This window comes from Leptopilina heterotoma, unplaced genomic scaffold (genome assembly GCF_015476425.1).
Source record: "Leptopilina heterotoma isolate Lh14 unplaced genomic scaffold, ASM1547642v1 Lhet_19, whole genome shotgun sequence".
Classification (NCBI taxonomy): Eukaryota; Metazoa; Arthropoda; class Insecta; order Hymenoptera; family Figitidae; genus Leptopilina; species Leptopilina heterotoma.
This window is the reverse complement of record NW_025110908.1, coordinates 36,584-62,548: the sequence shown is the minus strand read 5'-3', so window position 1 is coordinate 62,548 and position 25,965 is coordinate 36,584. Positions and strand designations below refer to the sequence as shown.

The 25,965-nt window shown below is 24.1% G+C and overlaps 2 protein-coding genes across 3 annotated transcripts; one reads left to right on the top strand and one right to left on the bottom strand.

Annotated features, from left to right (window-relative positions):
• The first annotated feature begins 194 nt into the window (after positions 1-194).
• LOC122500572 (DNA repair protein Rev1) lies at positions 195-11,967 on the top strand. Its single transcript, XM_043609565.1, has 6 exons — positions 195-625; positions 2,386-4,060; positions 6,629-7,070; positions 7,414-8,725; positions 11,387-11,529; positions 11,753-11,967. Exons 1-6 carry the CDS (start codon positions 578-580, stop codon positions 11,907-11,909), a joined length of 3,777 nt encoding a protein of 1,258 aa, XP_043465500.1. The 5' UTR covers positions 195-577; the 3' UTR covers positions 11,910-11,967.
• A 356-nt stretch (positions 11,968-12,323) lies between these two features.
• On the bottom strand, positions 12,324-24,358 carry LOC122500573 (GMP synthase [glutamine-hydrolyzing]). 2 transcript variants are annotated; one of them, XM_043609567.1, is made up of 9 exons: positions 24,229-24,358; positions 22,068-22,338; positions 19,409-19,621; positions 18,994-19,291; positions 18,354-18,831; positions 17,990-18,231; positions 15,482-15,652; positions 14,924-15,355; positions 12,324-12,449 (listed from the first exon to the last, which is right to left on the bottom strand). In XM_043609567.1, exons 2-9 carry the CDS (start codon positions 22,262-22,264, stop codon positions 12,348-12,350), a joined length of 2,133 nt encoding a protein of 710 aa, XP_043465502.1. In that variant the 5' UTR covers positions 22,265-22,338; positions 24,229-24,358; the 3' UTR covers positions 12,324-12,347. The 2 variants fall into 2 exon arrangements, with proteins under 2 accessions (XP_043465502.1, XP_043465501.1); XM_043609566.1 differs by lacking the exon at positions 24,229-24,358 and adding an exon at positions 24,049-24,068.
• Between the last annotated feature and the right edge of the window lie 1,607 nt (positions 24,359-25,965).

Sequence of the window (25,965 nt, the reverse complement as noted above, 5' to 3'; positions counted from 1 at the left end):
TCATTGTTTACTATTTTCTTCTTTAAAAAAATAGAAATTCTTTAAAATTTTCTTTTATCTTTCTTTCTTTTTATTTAAATGATTAAAATAATTCAATAATTTAAATTTTTGTAAGTTCAAATGTTGACCCGAAACTATATGTGAAAAATATGACTGAAACAGGAAGCAGAAAGTAGTACGCAGTTTCCACTCTATTCATATATTCAATGGTTCTCACGTCAATTTTGTCAAGTCAACCGTCAAAACAAAACAAAGAACACATTTTTAAATAATTACGTGAAATAAATGTTACAAAATATTTTATTTTAGTCTACATTAAATATTTTACTTGGAAATTTTTAAATAAAATCAACACTGGAAGAAAATTTTATTGGAAATCGGATAAATCAAAATAGTGGATCCTAACCTAAAAATGTTTCTATAATCATAACAAGTGGTAATTTTTAAAAATGTTAAAAATATATCAATATACAATAATAAATGAAATATTAACAAGTGGTGATTTTTAAAAATATATAAAATAATTATATTGTTGAAAGCAAAGTGTTATAAGAAGGCAAATGTGTAAAATATCATCATGGAAAAGAAAATGAAAAATTGGGCAGAGGATGTCTTCGAAACCTGGGTATGAAATATAAATAATATAAATATAATTATATTTCAAGATATAATAATTTTGATATACAAATAAAATTTATTTTAAAAATTCATAAAATATTTTAACAGGGTTGTCACAGGTCAGGGAAATAAGGAAATATGGGGAAAAATCAGGGAAAGTAGAATTGTTCTCAGAGAAGAGTCAGAGAATTTTATTAAAAGTACTGGAAAAAATTAAGTTTTTGGCATTCATAAGATCAGGGAAAGTAGAATTGTTCTCAGAAAAGAGTCAGAGAATTTTATTAAAAGTACTGGAAAAAATTAAGTTTTTAGCATTCATAAGATAATTTAAAATTTTATTGCCTAGAAAGCTTTGAAAATATTAAAAAGAATTAATTCTTCACAAAAAATAAACTTAAATTTTTTTTATTTCTGAAAACATTTGAGCTTTACAGAATATGAAATTGAATTTATTTGAAAAAATTTAATTCTTAAAAAACAATTGTAAAATAATTGCTTATAAAATATTTAATGAATAATTTTACTTAAAAAATAAAAAAAATAATTGAATTTCAATAGGTTTTGAATTGAAATTTTAGAATATTTGAATTTTGATTTAATTTATTTAGAAATTTTGTTAAACATTGTTTTTTGAAAAATTTTAATTCAAATTCTTTTACAATTAGATGCATTTTTTCTAATATAACTTTAATTATTAAAAATAATTGATACAGAACAAAATTTTTTGAATATTATTGAAAATAATGTCCCTAAAGTTTTGAACGTTCAAATGAACGACGATATTTTTATTACCGTTTTTAATTTGAATTTTATTTACAAAATATTGTTTTTCATAATTAAAAAAATAATTTTTAACTAAATAAATATTTAATTAAATTTTTTTTTCATTTCAGTTCAGTAACTTTTAAAAATATTGGAGTAGAAAAAAATATTTTGTTCATTTGAATGTTCAAAACTTTTATTTTCCTAAAAATAATTGATTTATAGAAAAAAATATTCTGAAATTTATTAAAAAGAATTGATTTAGAGAAGAATTTTCTGAAAATTATTCAAAATAATTGACTTAGAGAAGAATTTTAGTTAAAAACTCTAAAAAGATAATTGATTTAGAGAATTTTAATTAAAAATTTAAGAAAATTGAGTAAAAATAATTTTAAAGATTTTTTATATTATAAAAACATTTTTAATGTAAATTAACAATATTTTTATAATATAAAAAATTATTTTATCACTCGGTCATCTTTAATTATTATAAAACAAGAAGAAATCGATTACTCCAAGTCTTCGACTCGGAGTGATCGATTTTTTCATGTTTTATAATAATATTCTTGTTGAATTTCAAAAAAGGTTTGAATTTGAATCTTTTGAAGAATTTTAATTCCTCTTGAAAAATAATAATGATTAAATATTTATTTAAAAAAGAAGTTATTGATATTTTCGAATAATTTTACTTTTAGAGAAATTTGCAAATAAAAGTATTAGGATTTTTTTTCAGTATTTAATAATTTTTCAAATGAATCAGAATATTTTTTAAAGTTAGAGAAAAAGTCAAAATTCTAACTAGAAATGAGTGAAAAAGAAAATTAAATTTTTGTGGCAACCCTGTTTAAATAAATATTTTAAATATTAAATATTTAAATTATAAATGAAGGAAAATAAACGAAAAATATTTAAATATTTTTAAAAATTTAAATATTAAATAAATATTCATATGATATTTTTATTATTTATGTCTATAAATACTCATAAAATTTTTTTTTAAAATAGGGTGGTTACATGGAGGCGAAGAAGGCGAAATTAGAAGAACAATTTCTGACAGATGCAAAAACGGAGTTTGAAAATACCTCAACATTATTTCAAGGCATCGCAATATTCGTTAATGGTTACACAGACCCCACAGCGGACGTTCTTAGACGATTAATGCTCGAGCATGGAGGAGTTTATCATCAATATTTAAGACCCAAACAAACGACTCATCTGATTGCCTCAAATCTTCCCTATTCAAAAATAGTCATGTATATGAAGAGTAAAAATCCTCTGCCACTCTGTAAACCTTCCTGGATAACGGACAGTATTAAAGCAGCAAAAATTTTGGACTTTCGAAAGTATTTACTCTATTCTCAAAGTACAAGACAACAACCTCAGTTATTTAATGTTTTTAAATCGAGTCCAAATAGATCCATTGCTGATAGCAAAAACCCTGGAAAATCAACTTCTCAGTTGCAAACTACAAAAGGTTCGAATTCAGTTCAGGATCGTAAATCAATTTTAAATTCGACAAATAGTGATGTAAACAGTCCACAGAGTCGATTTCCAAGTGAGGGGGATTTTTTGAATAAGACAAATAGCCAAACAAGACAAATAGGTACAAATAGCCAAGTTTTGAAGAATTCGACTCCAAAAGCAAATAAAGATTCTTTAAGAATAATATTAGAAAAGTTGGATTCCCCAAAATTGGATGTAACCAATCAGGCGAAGAACGAAAATTCAGTTCGAAAATCTTCGGAACTTGCAAATAAATCAAAAAAGGAAATAAATGTTTCCAAACCGTCAGTGGATGTAAAAACCTCCGACACTAACGAATCAAAGGATAATTTAAAAAATAAATCCGCCCTGTGCTCAAAAAATTCGGACTTCATTTCCGAGTTCTATAACAATTCACGTTTACACCACATCGCAACAATGGGAGCGACATTCAAGGACTACATAAACGAACTACGTGACAAAAATAAAGGCAATTTTCCCGGACTCGACCGATTGATAATGGAGAAAAAATTCAATCAACCGGGACCTTCGACAAAAGTCGATTCCGATTCTGAAGACGATATATTTGCGACCGATTCAAGTCCGAATGAAACTCTACCCGAAAATATCATAATGCATATTGATATGGACTGTTTCTTTGTTTCCGTGGGAATTCGAAATCGTCCCGAATTGAAGGATCAACCAGTCGCTGTGACGCATGCAAAGGGAAATAAATCCAATGAAAATCAAGAGGGTTCCTATTCGGAAATCGCCTCCTGCTCCTATGAGGCCAGAAAATTTGGTTTAAAGAATGGAATGTTCCTGGGTCAGGCACAGAAACTTTGTCCGAATTTGAAAACGATAAAATATGACTTTGAGGGTTACAAGGAAGTTTCTTATGCACTTTATAATACGGTGGCTTCTTACACACTGGACATCGAGGCGGTGAGTTGTGACGAAATGTATGTAGATTGCTCGAAAGTTCTTTCTAAAGGGAATGTGACGCCTTTGGAGTTTGCAACGTTTATCAGACGGGAGATTAAGGAGAAGACCGGATGTCCTGTTTCCACAGGTTTTGGGAGTAATAAACTGCAAGCGAGACTCGCTACGAAAAAAGCGAAACCCGATGGTCAGTTTCACTTGACGGAAGAGTCTGTTTTGAATTTTGTTGGGACTCTGAATGTCAAGGACTTGCCAGGTAAATTATAGATTCAAAAGATTTTAATTTAAAATGTTAGAAAATTTCAATTTTGAATGAATTTAATTTAAAATTTTAAAGAACTTTGATTTTTGAAAAATTTTAATAATTTAAATTCTTTCAAAACTTATTAAATTTGTTAATATATATTTAATTTTTTAATTAATTAATAAAAATAATGGATCTACAGACGAATTACTAAAAAAAATTGAATTTTAGAGAATTTTTAAATGATTGCAAAAATTTAATTATTTTCAATAGTAATAAAATTCTTCGCTAAAATTCAATTCTGTTCAAAATTTTTTAAAAATTCTCCTCAAAATTACAACTATTTTTTATAAATTATAATATTTTTCTCCGGAATCCAATTATTTTCATAAATAATAAAATTCTTCTCCGACGTTCAATTATTTTTAAAAATATAAATAAAATTCTTGTCAAAATTTCAATTATTTTCAAAAAATTCCCTCAATTAAATAATTTTTAATATCTAGGTACTATTTTCATAAAATTTTCCAATAGAATTCAATGATTTAAGAAATTTTAATAAAATTCTACACAAACATGGCATTATTTTCATAAATAATAGAAATTTTTTTAGGAATTTAATTACTTTCATAAAAAATAAGTCATCATACAGAATTTAAATCAATTATTCAAAAATTTATGGAATTCTTTCAAAGTATTTATCAAGATATTTAAAAACAATTATTAAATTTTTTCAAGAAAAGTTAATTAAAATTGTATTAAAACTAATTGAATTCTTGCAAAAAATGTTGTGCAAAAATTTTATGGAAATTCTTGAAAATAATTTAATTCCTGGCAAGATCTTTATTAAAATTCTTAAAAATACATAATTTAATTCTTGGCAAGATTTTTATTAAAATTCTTTAAAATAATTTAAGTATTTTGAAGAATTCATTTCAATTTTTTTTTTAATTTTGAAATTAATCGAATTTTATAAAGAATTTCTTTAAAATTTTAAAATAATCGTGTTTATTATTAATTATAATTAATAAGTTTCCTATAAAATATATTAAAATTATTGATAGAAATTTAAATTCTTTCAAACAATTTAATTAGTTTCGTTAAATAATTACATTTTTTTTTTGAAGAATTTTATTAAATTTCGTAAAAAAATGTAATTTTTTTAAATAATTTTAATTGAAAACTTTGAAAAAATAATTGAAATCTACAAAGAATTTTATCAAAAATTTTTGAGAATAATTGAATTTTTTAGAAAAATTTTATTACAATGTTTAAAAATAATTAAATCCGTTAGAGAAATTTTAATGAAATTTAATTTAATATAAATAAATATTTTCCTATAGAAATTTTATTAAAATTGTATTGAAAATAATTGAATTGCTGAAAAGAATATTATTATTTATAAAAATAATTGAACTCTTGCGAAGAATTTTACAATTTCTGTAAATAATTAAATTGTTTGAAAGAATTTCATCAGAATTTTTTTAAATAATTGATTATTTTGATAGAATTTTATTAAGAATTTTGAAAATAATTGAATTTTTATTAAAATTCTTGAAAATAATCTAATTTAATTACTATTTTTAAAAACACTTGTATTATTTCCAGAAATTTTATTAAAATATTGTATTTAAAATTATTGAATTCGTCCGAAGAATTTTAATATCTATGAAAATAATTGAATTATTTCGAAGAATTTTATCAGAATTTCTAAAAATAATTGAATTCTGGCCAAGAATTTTATTCTTTATGAAAATAATCGAATTTCTTTGAATTTTTTGAAAATAATGGAAGTTTTTTAATAATTTTACTGAAAATTTTGAAAGTAATTAAATTTGATGTAGAATTTCTTTTAAATTTTTAAAATAATCGTGTTTGTTAATAATTGTAATTAAACATTTGATTATTGAATTTTATTGACATTTTCTGATAATTATATGAATTCTTCCTAAAATTTTATGACAAATTTTGAAAATAATTGAATTCCTTCGAGAAATTTTATAAAATTTGTACTGGAAATACTTGATTTCAGGCGGAGAAATTTATTATTTATTAAAATAATTGAATTCTTATAAATTATTTTATCAAAAATTTTATTGTACTTGTTAATAGTTATTCAATTCTTTGGAGAAATTTTATTAAAATTGTATTAAAAATAATTAAATTTCTGTGAAGAATTTTGAGGATAATTGGATTATTTTGAATGGTAGTTTTATTAAAATTTTAGAAAATAATTTAATTGTTTCGAATAATATTATTAAAATTTTAGAAAATAATTTAATTCTTTCCAAAAATGTTTTAAAATAATTGAATACTTTCAAGAATTTTTATTGAAATTGTAATTGAATTGCAGCGAAGAATTTTATTCGATTTCATTTATTTTTGTATTTTTAAAGATAATGATAATTTAATTTTTTTTCAATACTTTTGATAAAATTTCCTGACATTTCACTGATTTTCCTGGCCAATTTTACCTTTCCTGAATTGTTTAATTGCTCTGACCTGTGGCAACTCTGTTTTTTCATTTTCTTCTTTTCTTCTTTATTAACCAATTTTATTTTTTATTATATTTTAATTTAGGTGTTGGATATTCAACGACAAGTAAATTAAATGCAATGCAGATTAAAACTTGTTTGGATCTTCAGGCATTTGAAATGTTTGCTCTGCAAAAAGAGTTTGGAAAGAAAACAGGCGAATTACTTTACAACATGTGCCGAGGAATTGATCATTCAAAATTAAATATGGAACATGTGAGAAAATCTATTTCTGCCGAAGTAAACTATGGAATTCGTTTTGAGAACCATTTGGACGCCGAAGAATTTTTAAAGAAATTATCTCATGAAATCTGCACTCGATTGAGAAATGCAAACGCAAAGGGAAGAAACTTAACTTTGAAGTTAATGGTTCGAGCTAAGGATGCTCCCGTAGAAACAGCAAAATTCATGGGCCATGGACTCTGCGATTACTTCACGAAATCGAAAAATTTTATTGCTGCCGTTGATGATCACTTAATTATTACCAGGTAAGAAACTTGCAATTTAATTTTTATTATCATTTTTAATTTCCAAGTTCCAATTTTTATTATTTCCACTCAAATAATTTTTCTAAAGTTTTAAACTTTCAACTGAATGAGATTTTTTTCTATTTCAATATTTTATGAAGAATTTTACTTTATAAATTTTAATTATAAAAATAATTTAATTCTTTCAAAGAATGAGAAATGAGAAATTCTCAAATTATATGAGAATGATTTAATTCTTACGAAAAATTTTATTAATTCTTATTAAAATAAAATAATTAATAATATAATTACTAGAGGAAAAGTATATTTTTGAAAATTACTTCATGCGGATTAATTTTTCCAGAGAAGTTCTCAGTCTATGGAACCAAATGCAACAAACACCGGAGGAAATTCGAGGCATTGGAATTCAAATATCAAGACTCGAAATTATCAAACATAAATCGAATTCCAATGCTTTAGTCAATTTTTTCAACAAAGCTAAACAATCAACTTCGGACACGAACGATACAGAGAATAATGTCTCCAAAAAAACTTCAGAAATTTCCCCTAAAAAATCCGAATCAATTGAAATAAAAAACACCTCTAAAGTGAAAAATCATAAATCATTTTTTCCAGAATCTAATATTCAAAATAAACCAAACTCAACTTCCTTTTCGAAGAATAAATTAATTCTCCCGTCGCAAGAAATTGATGATTCAATTTTAAATGAACTACCGGAAGATATCAGAAAAGAGATTGAAGCCAGTAAAACAAAGAAGTCAAACACCGATAAATGCCAGAAAGAAAAATCCAAAGGATCTACAAAAACGGTACAAAATCAACCAGAGATCTATTTTAAAGAGAAAAAGAATCTACCAAAGGGAAAAGTAGAATTGCCGCCTCTTCAAGAAGTCGACATGGCCGTCCTCGTCGAACTGCCCGAGGACATAAGAAATGAAATCTTAAACGAATACAAGTCTAATAAGAAATCCGAAACCGTTCCATCGACAACAACCGAATCTAGAGAAATTTCGAAAGAAATATCGAAAGATATTTCTAAATCTAAAAGTCACGAATCAAAAATAGAAACTAAAGTCGAAACCACATCGAGACGACCATCAAATAAGAATTTTAATTACTTGACCGATGAAAAAGACTTTTCCTTCTCTCAAGTGGACCCAGAATTTTTAGCAGCCCTACCAGACGACATGAGAGACGACGTACAAATGTTCTGCATGATGAAGAGACGCGAGAAAAGTAACGCAGAGAAGAAAAAGTCTATTGACATAAAATCAAAAATACCAAAACCAAAATCAACGAGAGGTAGAAAACCAAAAAATTTTCAAACAAATCAGATAGAAAAATCAAAAATACCAAAACCAAAATCAACGAGAGGGAGAAAACCAAAAAATTCTCTTGTTAGAAATACGGTGCCAGTTCGTGTGATAGAAACAAATCAGGAACAAAATAAATTCGAATTAGTGAAACGTATGGAAATGGAAGAAAAAGAGCCAAATACATTAGAAAGAATGGAGGAGAGAGAAGAGAAAGAAATGACAGCTATAATTTCACACATCAGATCCTTTCCTAACACAAAGAATGATGTGAAAAGTGGAGGCCAGGAGGAAGCGTTGAGCGCTCTTGTTAAATGTATGTTCGATTTGTCAACTGATCAGGTAAATACCCAAAGTAAATTATTAATTTTCTAATTTTAATATTAATGTTTATTTTTGTTTTTTGTTTTTTGTTCTGCTATCTACACATGCCTTAATTAAGAATATTTTTAATTAATGGTACGTTTTTTCTTTCTCTTTAGTAAAGAGTATTATTTTCTCACACGTAACGAGATGCAGAGTTGCCACAGGTCAGGGCAAAAAAATAAAATTGATCAGAAAATTTTGGGGAAAAATAAAAAAAATTCTTTTTTGGAAATCAGGGGAAAATGAGGAAATTTTATTAAAAGTACTGAAAGAAAATTAGAGTTTTAAATTAATTAAAAAAATAAATAAATAAAGAATTTATAAGAAAATTCTATAATTTCGTGTCTAGCGACTTTTGAAAATATTAAAAAGATTAAATTCTTCTTGAATTTCTTTTTGTTTGCGTTATAAACTTCGAAATTATAAGATTTTTAATATAAAACTTTGATTTTTTTTTCCAACAATAATTTGAATAATTTCAAATTGAAATTTTGGAAAATTATATTTTTAAATAATTTGAATTAAAAATTCTTTAGAAGAAGTAAGTAAGTTTTTTTAAAGAAAAATTATTAGATATTCAAGTTCTTTTAAATTATTTGAATTTCTGATTATAAATTAAATTGAAAAATTTTCGAATATTCAAAATTTCGTAATATTAAATTATAAACAAGTGGATTTTGAAAGTATTATTCCAAAGTTTCTTTCTTTCTTTCTTTCTTTGAACAGTTGAATATTCAGAGAATTTTCTCCGAAAATATTAAAAATATTTTATTTAGAGAATAATTTCGTTTTTTATTCTTCTGAGGAGATTATTTAATTTTTAATACAAATTTAATGAAATTTCTAAAAAAGGATTCAATTATTTTTTTAATTATAATAAAATTTCTGGAAAGAATTCAATATTTCAAAAAATTTTGATAAAATTCTTCATAACAATTCAATTTATTTCATTACAATTTTAATTAAATTCTTCGAAGAAAATAAATATTTTCAAAAATTTTAATACAATTTTTCGGAACAATTGAAATTTTTTTTAATTTTTATAAACTTTATCATAAGAATTCGTTTATTGTCATTACAATTTTATTTAAATTCCTCGAAAGAATATAATTATTTTCAAAAATTTTAATAAAATTTTTTAGAACAATAATTGGAATTTTTTTTTTTTAATTTCTATAAAATTTCTCATAAGGATCCATTTATTTTTGAAATCTTTATGAAAATTCTTCGGAACAATTCAATTATTTTGGAAATAAATTTAATAACATTTCTCGAAAGAATTCAATTATTTTTGAAACTATTTTGAAATTCTTCTCCAAAATTCAATTATTTTCTAAAATTTTAATAAATTCTTCGCAAGAATTCAATTATTTTCATAAATAAGAAATTTCTTTTGAAGAATTCTTATATTTTCAAGAAAAATTTTATGCAATTTCTCAAATGATTTTTTTATAAAAGTTGTGTTTAATTATAAGTTTTATAAATAAATAAATTTCAATAGGTTTCAATTTCAAACATTAGAAAATTTTAATTTTAAACAATTTTAATGAAAAGATTTGAAGAAATTAGTTTTTTGACAAACTTTTTTTTTTTTGCTTTTAGTTGATCATTTTTTAATATATTCAATTGAAAAATTTTCAAATAATAAAAATTACGTTAAATTTAATTGTATACAAATGGATTTCAGAATTATTTCAGGTGAACATTCTTTTCTTTTAATTTTATTTGAAAATTCCAAAAATAATTTCAAATTGAAATTTTAGAAAATTTGAACGTTAAAAATGGAAAATTTTTAAAATGTTAATTTTTGAAGAATTGTAATTAAAAATTCTGAAAAAGTTATTTTTTGGAAAATGATTATTTAAATTTTTCTGAAATCAGTTGAATTTTGAAATTTTAATGAATTAATTGAAAAATTTTCGAACAATTTAAAATTTCGTAAAATTTAATTATAAACAAATGGATTTTAGAACAATTTTAGGTGAAATTTATTTTTTTTCTTGGAGTAATTGAATTGTCAAAGAATTTTTTCAAACATTATTAAACATAATTGATTTGAAAAAAAAATTTGGGTTAAAAATTCTAGAAAATAATTTAATATTAGAAGAGTTATAATAGAAATTTTTAGCAATTGAATTTAGATGTTTTTTAATAATTTAATTCTCAAAAATTATTAAAAATAATAAATAAGATAAACGAAGAATTATTAAAAATAGATTTAGAGATGAATTCTAGTTAAAAATTCTATAAAATAATAATTTAATTGAAACGGTGAAAATAATTTTGAAGAAGTTACTGTAACAATAGTCTTATAAATTATAGAATTTCAAACAGATAGAAATGAAAAATTTTGTTAAATCTTAATTTCTATGGAGAAACAATAATTTAAATATTTACCCAAAAAAGTATTGATGTTTTCGAATCATTTTACAATTAATGATATCCATAAATACAAAATGTATAGGAAACATTTTTTTTCTGTATTTAATAATTTTTAGGAAAAGTCAAAATTCTTTTTTGGAAATCAGGGAAAAGTTTCAGGGAAAATGAAAATCAAATTTTTGTGGCAACCCTGGAGATGTAAAATTATATATTCAAAATTTGAGGCAAACAATCTAAAAATTTTTGAAATTGCAGATCAGAATGCAGATACAAAGTTGGGTTTCCGATTCGGAGTTTGTTAATGAAATAGACATTTTATCACTAGCCACATATTTGAGCATGCTTCCAGGAAAAAAATTAATTGAAGATCTACACGTTTTATTAAAATGCATGCACAGGTGAGAATTTGTTAAAGTTTAAAAAAAAAATTCATTTTTCATGTAAACGGATGTTTGTCGAATATAAAAAGAACACTTATGGAGATTGAGGGATTTTTTGTTTTGTTTACTTTTTCATGAAATTATAATTGATGAAAAAAACATGGTATCATGATCAAATTACATCGATTCGCTCTACATGTTTGTTTGTCATTTCTTTTTTTTTGTTCATTTTCTGTTTTAGATGTATAACAAAATCTGGAAGTTGCGTTTGGCATGAGGCATACAGAAAAATAGTGGAGCATGTTCAACATTATATGCAGATCGAGTATAAGAGTAGTCTAATGGTACCAACGATCAGATGCAATCTTCACAAGTGCAGGAGTGACAATATATGTTAACTTCGGTTTTTCTTTTGAGATAAAATAAATTAATGTTTTTTTACAATTTATCTAAAAACGAATATATTTACAAGCAAACATGATATACTTACCTGCCACCTTTTTTTTTATTGAACACAATACCACCGGATTTTATTCTTTTTTTTCTTTTTTTTTACTTTTTTTGTGCATTCTTTTAAAAAGAGCGCAAAATGACGTACATGTGTATTAGTGCAATTTTTTTTCGAATTCAAAACGAATCTTGATTTTATAAATTTGTAATAAACAATAAGAAGTCATTTTAACCTCAATTTCATTACGTGTTCTGTATATATATATATAATATATATAATATGTATATTTCATAAATAGTTCTTTTTCACTTTTTTGTTAGATGTTACGCGCGAGGGTGGTGAAAAAATAGAAACAGATAAGTCGGGCATGAATTTTTAATGTTCACTACTCCCATTCGGTGGTACCTGGTGGTTTAGACGTCAAATCGTACAGCACGCGGGAAATGCCTGGTACCGAGGATATTTCAGACACCATTTTCTTCACCACCTGCAAATTATTCGGTTTTTCATTAAAAAAATATTTCATTCTATTACTAGACGAATTCTAATAGGATTATTAGTATTATTAGCAACTATTATTAATTGTTTATTTATTTCAAGACATACACGGGTTCAAACAAACCCTTTAATAATTATATAAATTGTAAAAATTTAATTTTCAAATATCACCTTCTATTTTTTAATAATTTTAGATTAAAACAAAATTCACTTATTAACTAATCATTTAATTTTTACTATTTTCAAAAATAAAATTCTTCTCAAGCATAAAATTATTTAAAAAATAAGAAAATTATTTTGACGAATTCATTTACATATTTCCAATACAAATTTAAAGAAATTTGTCAAAAGAACACGATTATTTTTTAAAATCTTAATAAAATAATAAAAAAACTCTACTGAGAAATTCATTTATTTACAATACAATTTTAATTAAATTTCCCAAAAGGATTTAATTATTTTCAAAAATTTTATTGAAATTTTTCGAAAGAATCCAATTACTGTCAAAACAATTTTAAATAATATTTCTTGAAAGAATTCAAATTTTTTTGAAACTATATTAAAATTATTCTCAAAAATTCAATTATTTAAAAAAATTTAATAAAATTCTTCACAATAATTCCATTATTCTCCTAAATAATAAAATTCTGCTGAAGAATTCACTTATTTTCAAAACAAGTTTAACAACATTTCTCAAAACAATTTAGTTTTTTTTTACATTTCCAAAAAATTCTTCGAAAGAATTCAAATATTTATCAAAATTATGATAAAATTCTTTATAGTAATTCAATAATTTTTATACCAATTTTAATTGAATTTATCAATTAATAAATTAAATTCATCAACTACAAAATTAAATCTTTAATTAATTCGTCAAAAGAATTTAATGACTTTCAAATATTTTAATAAAATTCTTTTGAAACAATTCAATTACTTTCAAAAATTTTGATAAAATTCCATTACTTCCAAAACAATTTTAATAACATTTCTCGAAAGAATCCCATTATATTTAAAACTATATTAAAATTCAGTTTTCCAAAAATTTAATAAAATTCTTCACATGAATTCAATAATTTTTATTTCTATTTTAATGAAAATCCTCAAAAGAATTTAATTTACTTTAAAGTATTTTAATAAAATATTCGGAGACAATTCAATCATTTTATGAAAAATTTTAATAAAATTTTTCACCAGAAATTGATTATTTTTAATATTTACAGTTTTATTAAAATTTCTCTAGACAATAAAATTATTGTTTAAAATTTAATTATTTTCAATACAATTATAATTAGAAAATTCTACGAGAATTCAATTATTTAAATAAAAAAATAAATAATTGATTGAATAATTGAATGTTTATTAAAATTCAATCCTCATAAAGAATTCTATCAATAAATTTTTAAGAATAATAATTACATTTTTCGAGGAATTCGATCAAAATGTTATTAAAAATAATTGAAAATCTTTGATGAGTTTTATTATTTATTAAAATAATTGAATTCCTAATAAGAATTTTATTATTCATGAAAATAATTGAATCTCTGTAAAAAATTTTATTATTTATGAAAATAATTAAATTATTGCGAAAAAATTTGTAAATAATTGAATTCCTGTGAAATTTTTGTTATTTATGAAAATAATTGTCTTCTTGCGAAGAATTTTATTAAAAATTTTAAAATTATTGAATTCTTGGGACGAATTTTATTAAAATTTTTAATAACAATAATAATTTAAAATAATTGAAATTCTGTGATGAGTTTTATTATTTATGAAAATAATTGAATTCTTGCAACGAATTTTATTAAAATTATCAAAAATAATTGAATTCTTGCGAAGAATTTTATTAAAATTTTTTAAAATAATTGATTTTTTTCGAGAATTATAATTAAAATTGTATTGAAAACAATTTAAGTTTCGTGTGTAAAATTTTATTTTTTATGAAACAATAATTAAAATGTTACTAAAAATGTTATTTAAATTTTGAAAATTAAATTCTTCTAAAGAATTTTTAAAAAATTTTTAAAATATTCATTCATAGAATTGAGGACAATTTTTGAAAATGATTGAAATTTTGCCAAGAGTTTTATTAAAATTATTGAAAATAATTGAATTTCTGCAATTATTTGTAACTTCTTAAAAATTCAATTTTTTTTTAGTGTTTTCAGCTAAAATTCTTCTGTAAATCCATTATTTTTAATAATTAATTAAATATATATTAAAAAATGTTACTGATTTCAGAAAAATTCTAATTATTAATTGAATTTACCCAGAATTTTTCACGAAACAATAATTATTAAATAATTATTAAAATTTTTGAAAAATCTAAGTTCTTTGAAATTTCTAATTAAATGAGAAGTTAACGCGCGAATTTTTTGTTTTTTATTGATATGTTATTATATTATTAATATAGATAGATACTAATAATAGAAGAATTGAAAATTTAGTTATGAGAATTTGACTTACATGTACGGGTAGCTCTTTGCCAGGTATTCCTGGAGTGCCTGTCATGAAGTCCTGAGACAAGAAAGGCCTGAGAACAACGGATCGTTGACAGGAGGGCGCTCTTATGGCCGCGTCTCTGTCGAAGTGAACAGGAATAAGGACAATTGGCATTTGACTTATTTCCTGCATGCAGCCATTTGACGCTAGAACCTGATTAGCTAAATGATCCGCCTGCCTCAATGTGCCAATGACATTTGACGTGAGATGTGTCGGTGTAATATCGGTGATTGGATGGTGAACCATCGGTCCAAAAATGTAACAGACACGATTCACATTGTGACACACTCGTGGAATCAACTTGGCGAGGAACAACATATCGTCCCATTCAATCGTTTCGCCACTACTTTCTTCGGTCGAAAGTCCCACTACGTAACTATAACTACGTCTATCACCCTGTTTGCAATGAAAATACAAATCATTAATTTCATTCTATTATCAAAATTTCATTCTGTTATTAAAATTTCATTCCATTATTAAAATCAGAGGATTTAATTTTTACTAAATAAAAAAATACTTTACCTGAACTCCCACACTACGAATAGGCAAAAGTGTGGCAGCAATATGACGACTACTCGAAACTCTTCGTAAATGCTGTCGTTCGGTTTCACTAGTTGCTCCCTCAACACGATTTAAGAGAGCATGTTTCTTTTGAAGCATTTGTTCATATTCTGCCATTATTTTAACTATTACCTAAAAACACAAATTTAATAATTAATTACATATATATTATTATTATTATTATTTAACAGGGTTGCCACGCTTTCACTCAATTCAAATTCCCTGACTCTTCCAGGTTTTCCAGATTAAAAAACGGAATTTTTCCAGGTTTTTATAACTATATTTATTTTTTGCCAAATTAAATAACTAATAAATTTTTATAAACAAATATATATCATTATTATTTTTCCAACGGAATTAAAATTTTCAAAATATTCAAATTCAAACCTTTATAAAACAGGAAGAAATCGAGCAATCCGAGTCTTCGACTCGGATAGATCTATTTCTTCATGTTTTATAATAATTTAAGAATGACCGAATCATTATTTTATATTATAAGAATATTGTTACTACAATTTCTTCAAAATTATTTTCATCATTTCAATTCAATTATTATTATTTTCTGGAATTTTCAACTAAAATTCTTCTTTAAAGCAATTATATTTAATAATTTTTGAAAAAGTTCTCTGACAATTTTCAAATCCATTTGTTTACAATTCAATTATTTATAAAAATTCACACAATAAAGCTTTTAATATTCAATTATTATTATCCAAAACTTTAACTGCAATTCAATTTTAAATCAATTTTCATTACAAAATTATATAAAAATTCAATTATTTCAATACAAAAATAAATAACTTATTAAATAATTGAATATTTCTTAAAATTCAATTCTTATAAAGACCTTTATTAAAATTTATGAAAATAATTTCATTGTTATAAAGAATTTTATTAAAATTTTTGAAAATAATTAAATTCTTTCAAGAAATTTTCTGAGAAATTCACTTAAAATTGCAGTCAAAATAATTGAAATCGTGTGATGAGTTTTGTTCTTTATTAAAACAATTGAATTCTTGCAACAAATTTTATTAAAATTTTTAAAAATAATTGAATTTTTAAGAACATCATTATTTGAAACAATAATTGAATTCTTGCGAAGAATGGAATTTATATTTTTAAAAATAATTAAATTCTTTCGAAGAATTTTACTTAATTTTTAAAGAATAATTGCATTTTTCGATGAATTAATTTTAATTTGTATTATAAATAGTTGACATCCTGTGATGAATTTTATTAAATTTATAAAAATAATTGAATTCTTGCAAAAAATTTTATTTGAAACCTTCTTAAAATTCAATTATTTCTAAAAATCCACGCTATAAGGCTTTTAATATTCAATTATTATTATCTAAAAATTCAACTGAAATTTATTTTTAAATCAATTTTTATTAGAAAATTCTACGGTAATTCAATTATTTAAATAGAAAAATAAATAACTTATTAAATAATTGAATGTTTCTCAGAATTGAATTCTAATAAAGAATTTTATTAAAAAAAAAATTTTAAACAATTGAATTATTTTGACAAATTTCAATATTTTTAAGAACAATTACATTTTTTGACGAATCCGATTAAAATTGTATTAAAAATAATTAAATCTCTGCAAAAAAAATTTGATTATTTATAATAATTGAATTATTGCGAATAGCCATTGAAAATCATTGAATTAAGGAAAATTTTTGAAAATAAATTAAAATTTTCACAAGAATTGTATTGAAATTTTGTCAAGAATTTTATTACAATTGTTTAATATAATTGAATTTCTAAAAAGAATTTTATTATTTATAAAGATAATTAAAATTTTGCCGAGAATTTAAAAAAATTTTGCAACTTCTCCAAAATTAAATTTTTTTTTTGTGTTTTTAACTAAAATTCTTCTATAAATCCATTATTTTTAATAACTAATTCAATATACATATATTACGAAGTTGAATTAATTTCAGAAGAATTTGAATTATTAAAATATTTTAAAAATTTAAGTTCTTTAAAATTTCTAATAAAATTCATTGAAAATAAAAATTTTATAAAATTTCAAATTTCTACTTATAAAAATTGTAAATGCAACTCTTTTAAAATTCAATTGATTTTGAAATATTTATGTCAAATTATTTAATAATTGTTGAGTATCAATTTTATATATATGATAGTTTTTCAAGAATTAAGTTATTTGAAAAGAAATTATTGTCAGAAGTAGAAAAAATTTAAGGTTTTGTGATAATTTCATAGTTTATAGACACAAAAATTCAGAGTTTTCTTATGAATTCTAGAAATTGAATATTTTTCCAATACAAAAAGAAAATCGAACGACTTTAGAAAACAACAATTTTCCAGGATTCTGATAAAAATTCCCTGACTTCTCCAGATTTTTTCAAGGTTTATAAAATTCCCTGACATTTCCAGGTTGCGTGGCAACCACGAAATTACTTTTAATATAAAATTTATTGATTGAAGAAACAAAAATATTACCTGCGTCTCAGAGAAGTCTTTATCCATAAAGGGTTCGTCAGCGCATAGAATTCGAATGGCAAGTCCAGGACCAGGGAAAGGATGACGGGACACCAACAATCCTGGTAATCCTAATTTAAGCCCCAATTCCCTTACTTCGTCTTTGTGGAAATCTTTTAAAGGTTCAACTACTCGGCCTTGTGTTCTTAACGCTCTCACTAATTCACTATCATTGTGATGCGTTTTTATCGCGTCAGCTTTACCTTATCATCAAAATATAAAAAAAACCAGTATTAGTATAAAAAACAACAAGAAAAAATGGAATATATAAAATATAAATTTTTCTATAAAATGGAATTTTTAAAAAAGGTATTGATTTACACACCACTGGCTAGTGCACTGGCACTTTCAATAAGATCAGGCCTAAGTGTTCCCTGGCCGAGGAAAACTTCCTCCGGCTTCAGACCCATTTCCGCCATAACGTCATTAGCTATTCTTACAAAAACATCGCCTATAATTTTACGCTTCTCCTCGGGATTCGTTGTTTGGCAGAGCATTTTTGTCATTCTAAATGGTGGTCCAATTCCAGTGGCAGTGATTCCTTTATTATTTGTCACGTTAGTATTGGCCATTACTGGAACATTTTCAGAGGGCACTGTCGTTGAGCCTTGCATAAAGTTGTGCGCGGCATTCACAACCTTCAGTTTAATGCCAATTTGAGCTAAACTCGTTCTAACGAGTGGTGTCTCATTTTTCCGCATAAAACCATTATTGATGTGAAGAGCAATCACTTGCTTTTCATTCAGAGCTTTACGTAACAGTGAAGCACACACTGTCGAGTCCACGCCTCCACTCACCAGTAGCTGCAATCAAATTAATAAATCATTGCAAAATCGAGATATTCTGCCCTCACGTCAAATTGGGGCTTTTTGATTCAAGCTTATTTTTACAGCTCAAATTGTCATGTCAAAAATTTGACAATTAAATAAATTACAAAGTTTATTTTCTTTTAATAATAAACTTACCAAAACTTTATTATTGCCAACTGTCTCCCGTATGTACTGAATGCATTCTGTCTCTCTGCCTCGCAATGTAAAATTCCCTGTCAATCCAGCGACGTCAAATAGAAAATTATGCAGCATCACTTTGCCATTAGTTGTGAGATCGACTTCGGGATGAAATTGTACACCGTACAAATTCATTTTATCGCTTGCTATGCCAGCAATGAAGTTTGACGATTTGGCAGTTATGCGAAAACTCTCCGCTACCCTATCAATACTGTCTCCGTGGGTTAGAAGTACTAACTGATCTTTTGACAAGGTCCTAAACGACAAACAAGTAAAATTGATTAAAAAAAAAATGATTCAAAATCGATACAAACTTGTCATATTGAATAAAAATAATTACTTTTCACAAATATCTAATCCAGCAGATACTCACTTAAAAAGAAGGCACTTGGAGTCAACTTCAATAGAAAATTGCCCATCCTCTCGGCCTTCCTTTCTAATTACAGTGCCACCAAATTCTTTATTCATCATTTGCATACCGTAACAAATTCCCAAGACCGGAATTCCTATTCGAAAAATATCTGCATCATACCGAGGTGCATCTTCAGCATACACTGAACTAGGTCCACCGGAAATGATGATGGCTCTGTAGAAAAATTTGAATTTAAAAAAATGTAACAAAAAAAAAGCAAAAAAAATATGGAAAAAAATATAGAAAAAATGTAACAAAAAAATATCGTAAAACAAATATATAGGGTTGCCACAAAAAATTAATTTTGTTTTTCCTTAACTTTTCCCTGATTTCCAGACAAAATTTTGACTTTTTCCCTGAAGTTAAAGAAAACTTTGATTCACTCTAAAAATTATTAGATACTCAAAAAAAAATGTTGAATTACATTTATTTTCGAATTTTTTTAATTGTAAAATTATTCGAAAACATCAATAAGTTCCTTTTTAAATAAATATTTAATCATTATTATTTTTCCATAGGAATTAAAATTCTTCAAAAGATTCAAATTCAAACCGTTTTAAAATTCAACAACTTATAATAATTTAACTTTCCATAAAACTTATAAAAAAAATTAAATTTTTTACAATAATTTTAATAAAATCCTTCGCAAGAATTCAATTATTTTTACAAGTAATAAAATTTTTCACATTCCACTTATTTAAAAAAATATAATAAAATTCGTTGTAAAAATTTCAATTATTTTCATAAATAATGAAATTTTTCATACGATTTCAATTATTTTTAAATTTTTAATACAATTTTAAATGAATTCCTCGAAAAATTTAATTATTTTTAAAAAATGTAATAAAATTTAATTATTTTCGTAAATAATAAAATTTTTCATAGGATTTCAATTATTTTTAATACAATTTTAATTGAATACCTCGAAAAATGTAATGTATTTTCAAAAATTTTTTTGAAAGAATTCAATTACATTTCACAAATAATGAAATTCTTTGCTGAAATTCAAATATTTTTAAAACCTACTAATTTAATAAAAATTCTCAAAAGTATTCAATTATTTTCAAAAAAAATGTAATAAAATCCCTTGCAAGAATTTAATTATTTTCATAAATAATAAAATTCCTCTGAGGAATTCAATTTAAAAAAAAAGTGTTATAAAATTCGTTGCAAGAATTCAATTATTCTCCTAAATAATAAAATTGTTCACAGGATTTCAATTATTTTTAATAGAATTTTAAGTAAATTCTTCGAAAAATATAATTATTTTTAAAAATTTTATTAAAAGTCTTTGAAAGATTTCAATGATGAATTCTCAATTAGTTTTAATAATTTTTTTTAAAAGTTCCTTGAGAATTTTCAAATCCATTTGTTTACATTCAATTTTATGTAATTTCGATTATTAGGAAATTCTTCAAATAAATATTCAGAAAATAAAAACTTGACATAATTTTGAAAAAATATTAAATTAAACTTTTTCTAAAAAAATTAATTCTTTAAAATTGTTAGTTAAAAGTATGAAAAATTCAGATTTTCAAAGATTTTAATTTAAAAACCTTTTCAAAATTCAATTATTTATAAAAATTCACGCAATGCAGCTTTTTATAATTTTTATTGAAAATTTTAATTGAAATTTATTTTCAAATCAATATTTATTAGAAAATTCTACGAGAATTCAATGATTTAAATATAAAAATAAATAATTTATTGAATAAATGAATTTTTCTCAAAATTAAATTTTCGCAAAGAATTATATCAATAAATTTTTAAATTGAATTATTTCGACGAATTTTAATTTAATTTTCAAGAGTAATTAAATTTTTTGGAGAAATTCGATTGAAATTGTATTAGAAATAATTGAATTTCTATGATGAGTTTTATTATTCATGAAAATAATTGAATTTCTGTAAAAAAATGTATTATTTATGAAAATAATTGAATTTCTGTAAAAAAATTTATTATTTATGATAATTGAATTATTGCGAAAAAATTTATAAAAAAATTGTAAATAGTTGAATTCCTGTGAAATTTTTATTATTTATGAAATTATTAAAATATTTGCGTAGAATTTTAATAAATTTTTTAAAAATATTTCAATTCTTTTTAAAAAATTTATTTAAATAGTTGATAATAAAAATCATTGAATCGACGAAAATTTTTGAAAATAACTGGAATTTTGCTATGAATTTTATTAAAATGTTTGAAAATAATTGAATTTTAGAAAAGATGTTATTATTTTTAAAAATAATTGAAATTTTGACAAGAATTTAAAAAAAACTTTGAATATAATGAATTTCTGGGAAGAATTAAGTAACAATAAAAATTACATTTAATTCAATTATAAAATTATTTTATTTAAACTGCTTGGCTACTTATTTTTAGATTAAAAAATTTTTTTCTCAGTGTAACTTCTTCAAAATTTTATTTTTTCCAGTACTTTAGTAAAAATCCCTGACTTTTCCCTGAATTTCCTAATTTCCCTAATCTGTGGCAACCCTGACATAGCAAAAAAAAATACAGCTAAATGAAATTAAACTAAAAAAAGGGAATTTAAAAATTAAAAACAAGGGTAAATTTGTATACATTATAAACAATGGAAATTATTGAATTTATTTCTCACTTGTAGCCTTTTTCCTTAAGTGTGAATGCAGGAGTGTCCAGAGGTAGAATTTCACTGTGAACATTGAGTTCACGTACTTTGCGATCTATGACTTTTCCATATTGTGCACCTGCATCGAGAATAGCGACTCGTTCATCAGCACCTACGAGACTCATCACTGCGTCCTCGTCGCCGTTGTTCCTCTCAGCACGAAACATTATGTCGTCCGTGCTCGTTGTCGATTTTTTTCCTTCTATTTCTTTTTGCCAACTGTGTTATTCAATCAGCAGTCCTGAAATTTTGTTTCAAAGAAAATTTTAACCTCTTTTCAAAAATTCGTTTTATTCAAATAGTCCCAAAATTTTTGTAAATTCGTATAAATGTATAAATAAATAAATAAATAATTGTGACACGCTCCAAAAAAAAGTACCAAAGAAGCAAAAAATTTGAGGTTATGTTCTCAAATTCAGAAATGAAAATATGAAGAGACTCAGGTTTCTACCATGAAACACTGCTTAAATCTTCATTAGATCCAAAATATTCGCTAAAAACTGATTTCGGTTTTAAATTAAACACATAAATTTAATTTAATTAAGGGAAAAATAGCAAAAACATTACCTTTAAAATTCTTTGCTTCTTAGGTACCTTTCTTCGGAGCGCGTCACAAATAAATAAACAAATAAAATACTGTTACAGTCTGACAAAAGTAAAGTTTTCGATAATACAAAAGTCATTATAAAAAGTAATAATTCTTCAGGCTAATGATTATAAGCGACATAATATCTGGGAAAATTTCATAAGTGTATTAGAGTTCACCGAACTATTTAAATATTTTTATCTTCCTAACGAGTAATAATTATCTACCACTTCGTGTTTTGTAATAATACATTAGACATTTTTCAGAGTCGTAGGTTATCAAGTGAATCAAGTGCCGAGTATATCATTTATTTAACCACGAAACAAGAGATCAGAGAATAAAGATCAACTTCCGAAAATATCCTATTTCATTGATATCACTCTTCTGTCTGTCAAGAAAAAGTGAAATTCCTAAATTTTATTCTATTTTAAGAATTAAATTTATTTTTTAGTATTTAAATCAAAATAGTGTTTTTTTAATTCAATAAAAATCAAAATAACTAGATTTACAGATATTAATTTAAATATTTATTCAATATAATTAAAATTAAAATCTATTTATTAAATAGATAACATAAATTAATTTTTATTAAAATATAAATTAATTTTTGATTTCCAAGTCTAATAATTATTTTTTCAATTTTATGAATATTGTTGATTTTTAAAATACAAAAAAACAAAGTTCCCGTTTTGAAAATCGATAATCAATGAAAGTTTGTTTAGAAAGAAATAAAATAAAACAATAAAATGGGGAAAAATAAATAAAAAGTATTTCACTAGATTGCGCCGAGTGCCTCACAGGGAAATTACAGCAAACACTGCATTACTATTGTGTTTTCGAAAAAAAGAACAAATAATGCAAACTAAATATCCGAAAATGAAAAATTATTTTAAAAAAATTGACGCACATCTCGGTGCCTCGTGAATTGAATCTTGAATTGTAATTGGTTTCTAAAATTAAATAGGCTAAGATTCATGAAGTAGGAGGGCTGAAAACGTCACTAACAGAAAATTGTCAAGCCACGGATGACACTTTTCGTTTCCATTAAAGTTTCTCGGGTGTTAAAAAAATATTTTCCGCTCCACATAAAGAAAAATTCAGTAATGAAAAATCAAGAAAAATTGTTCAACAAACAAAAGAAAGTGTGCCATAATCTCAGGTATTAAACCATTAGGGTCTCTTTAATGCCAGCCAGTTATGAGACAGATGCTCACACCACACTCATGTGCTTCAATGTTCTCCATCTCACTTTACTGACACATTCTTACAATATTGATAATGACTTGAAAGCATAATAAATTCCATTCAACTAATTATTAGAGTATAAATAAAGCGTGCAATGAAAAATTAATGTAAAAAACCGACTTATTTCTCAGCAAGATGAAATCGGAATATGGTGTGTTGTAAAGTTTCGTATTGGAGAGAAAATAAGTCACCGGCGGTAAGTTGAAGATCACGTTTCCAAAAGAAACATATGAATGACGATCAAACTGTCATGATGATGCTTTATAAATTGAAAGAAGATGAATAGCTGCGATGACTCACCAAATAAAATCAGTTAGTTTACACCTCGAACACAAACCGATGAACGAAGTAAAACTTATTTTTATGGAAAAATAAAAGGGTGCACGAACTGGCGGCCATTCACGGCCATTCAATGTCTACGATTAAATTAGTAATAGAGAAGGTAAACTTGTGAGTTTTTTTGCTTCACATGACGTTTTCTACTTTATCGACAGTAGTTGTACACAATTTCGAAACAAAGAAAATATTCAATTACATCAACTGTTGTTTTTCTCTATTTTTTGATAATATTTTTCCAAAATTTTGATGTTAATTTACATATTATTAGGTGACAAATGTTAAAAATCGTGTTATTAGGAACGTGAAAGTGAAAAATATCGTTAATTTTCGCGCCTTGAATTTTACGAAGTGAACTCTTGGCGCCAACTTTTAAAAATTTGTTCAAATTATAATTATTTTAATTTGTAGAAATTTTGGAAATTTCGCTGAGATTTAATTACTTTGAATGAAGAGTAAACTTTGAATGGAATAAGAATATTACTATTAAAATAACAAGAAATATTTTAATGATTTATGTTTATAATGGCGAATTCTGATATGAGAGCCTGTACATAGGCAACCCGTTATTCACACAAGCATTTACGGTGTTTACCAAAATTTCACTCAATAACTCAATTTTATTTTTGAATTAAACTAAAAACAAAACTTTCTTGTTTATACTGAATTTATGTGAATAGTCGCAAATTTGACTAATTCAACAACTTCGATTCGTTTATTAAATGAAAAAAAGGTACTCAAAAGTGCGAACAAAAATGACTAATATTAGTTAATGTAATTTTTAGGTTATGTTAAATGACGAAAATATTCGTAGATTTATTCCTAGCAAATATTGGTAATTTTTTATAAATAATTAGTCAAATTTTATTACTGAATTAGTTGTTTTCTACAAATTACACAGACGGAGAGGATGTTTTGGTAAGAAATTGACATCCGGGAAAACGACAATAGCGCTCCTGGTGGTTTAGTACAGTTTAGTAAACCTAACCTTACCTTCAATGTAATTTGAGTAATTTCGAATTTCTTTTTGTTTGCGGTATCAAAAACAATCCGTATAGAAACCGCGATATCGGTCTGACGAAAATTAACAAAACTATTTCCTAATCATAAAAGAACAAAGAGTTATTTATATTCCGTGCAGTTATTTTTGACCAATTAAAATAGAGCCAAGACTCGTTCACGATTTTACTGTCAATTAGCAGTTTTTTCTACAAATTCAGAAAAACAGAACTAGTGATTATTTAATTTCTGTTACTTATTACCGTTTTTTCTATAATTAAACCAACATCTTATTTAATTACCCCGAGTTCCAACTTGATATTTTCATAAAATACAAAACCAATAAATAATTATGATCGGAAAAGTACTGTCAAAAGTTATTATCGTCAAAAATTTTTGTATATTTCTATTTATCAATAATCTGTATATAGAAAAAAAAGGATTATGCAAGGGATGAGTATAATTAAGAATTGCTAATAATATTAAGCAAATTTACAAATATTATTGATGAGGTTTAAAATATTTCTTCATTGCATTAATTTTAATGTGATGCCATATCACGCGATATATGAAATATTCTCTGCCATATATAATAGATACAGTTTTAGATTCGCGTCCTCGTATATCTATATAAATACATATATAATGTAAACTATTATATTACTATATAATATATACATTTCTAGACCGCCTTCCGAACAT

Bases quoted from the DNA above. Each gene is read 5' to 3' on its own strand.
- LOC122500572 (XM_043609565.1), top strand. From the start codon at position 578: ATGGAAAAGAAAATGAAAAATTGGGCAGAGGATGTCTTCGAAACCTGG. The intron at 626-2,385 runs GTATGAAATATA...TTTTTAAAATAG, and splicing joins AGGATGTCTTCGAAACCTGG to GGTGGTTACATGGAGGCGAA. The intron at 11,530-11,752 runs GTGAGAATTTGT...TTTCTGTTTTAG, and splicing joins TTATTAAAATGCATGCACAG to ATGTATAACAAAATCTGGAA.
- LOC122500573 (XM_043609567.1), bottom strand. From the start codon at position 22,264: ATGTTTCGTGCTGAGAGGAACAACGGCGACGAGGACGCAGTGATGAGT. The intron at 19,622-22,067 runs GTGAGAAATAAA...ATTTTTCTACAG, and splicing joins CTTAAGGAAAAAGGCTACAA to AGCCATCATCATTTCCGGTG. The intron at 19,292-19,408 runs GTGAGTATCTGC...TTTGTCGTTTAG, and splicing joins TCCAAGTGCCTTCTTTTTAA to GACCTTGTCAAAAGATCAGT.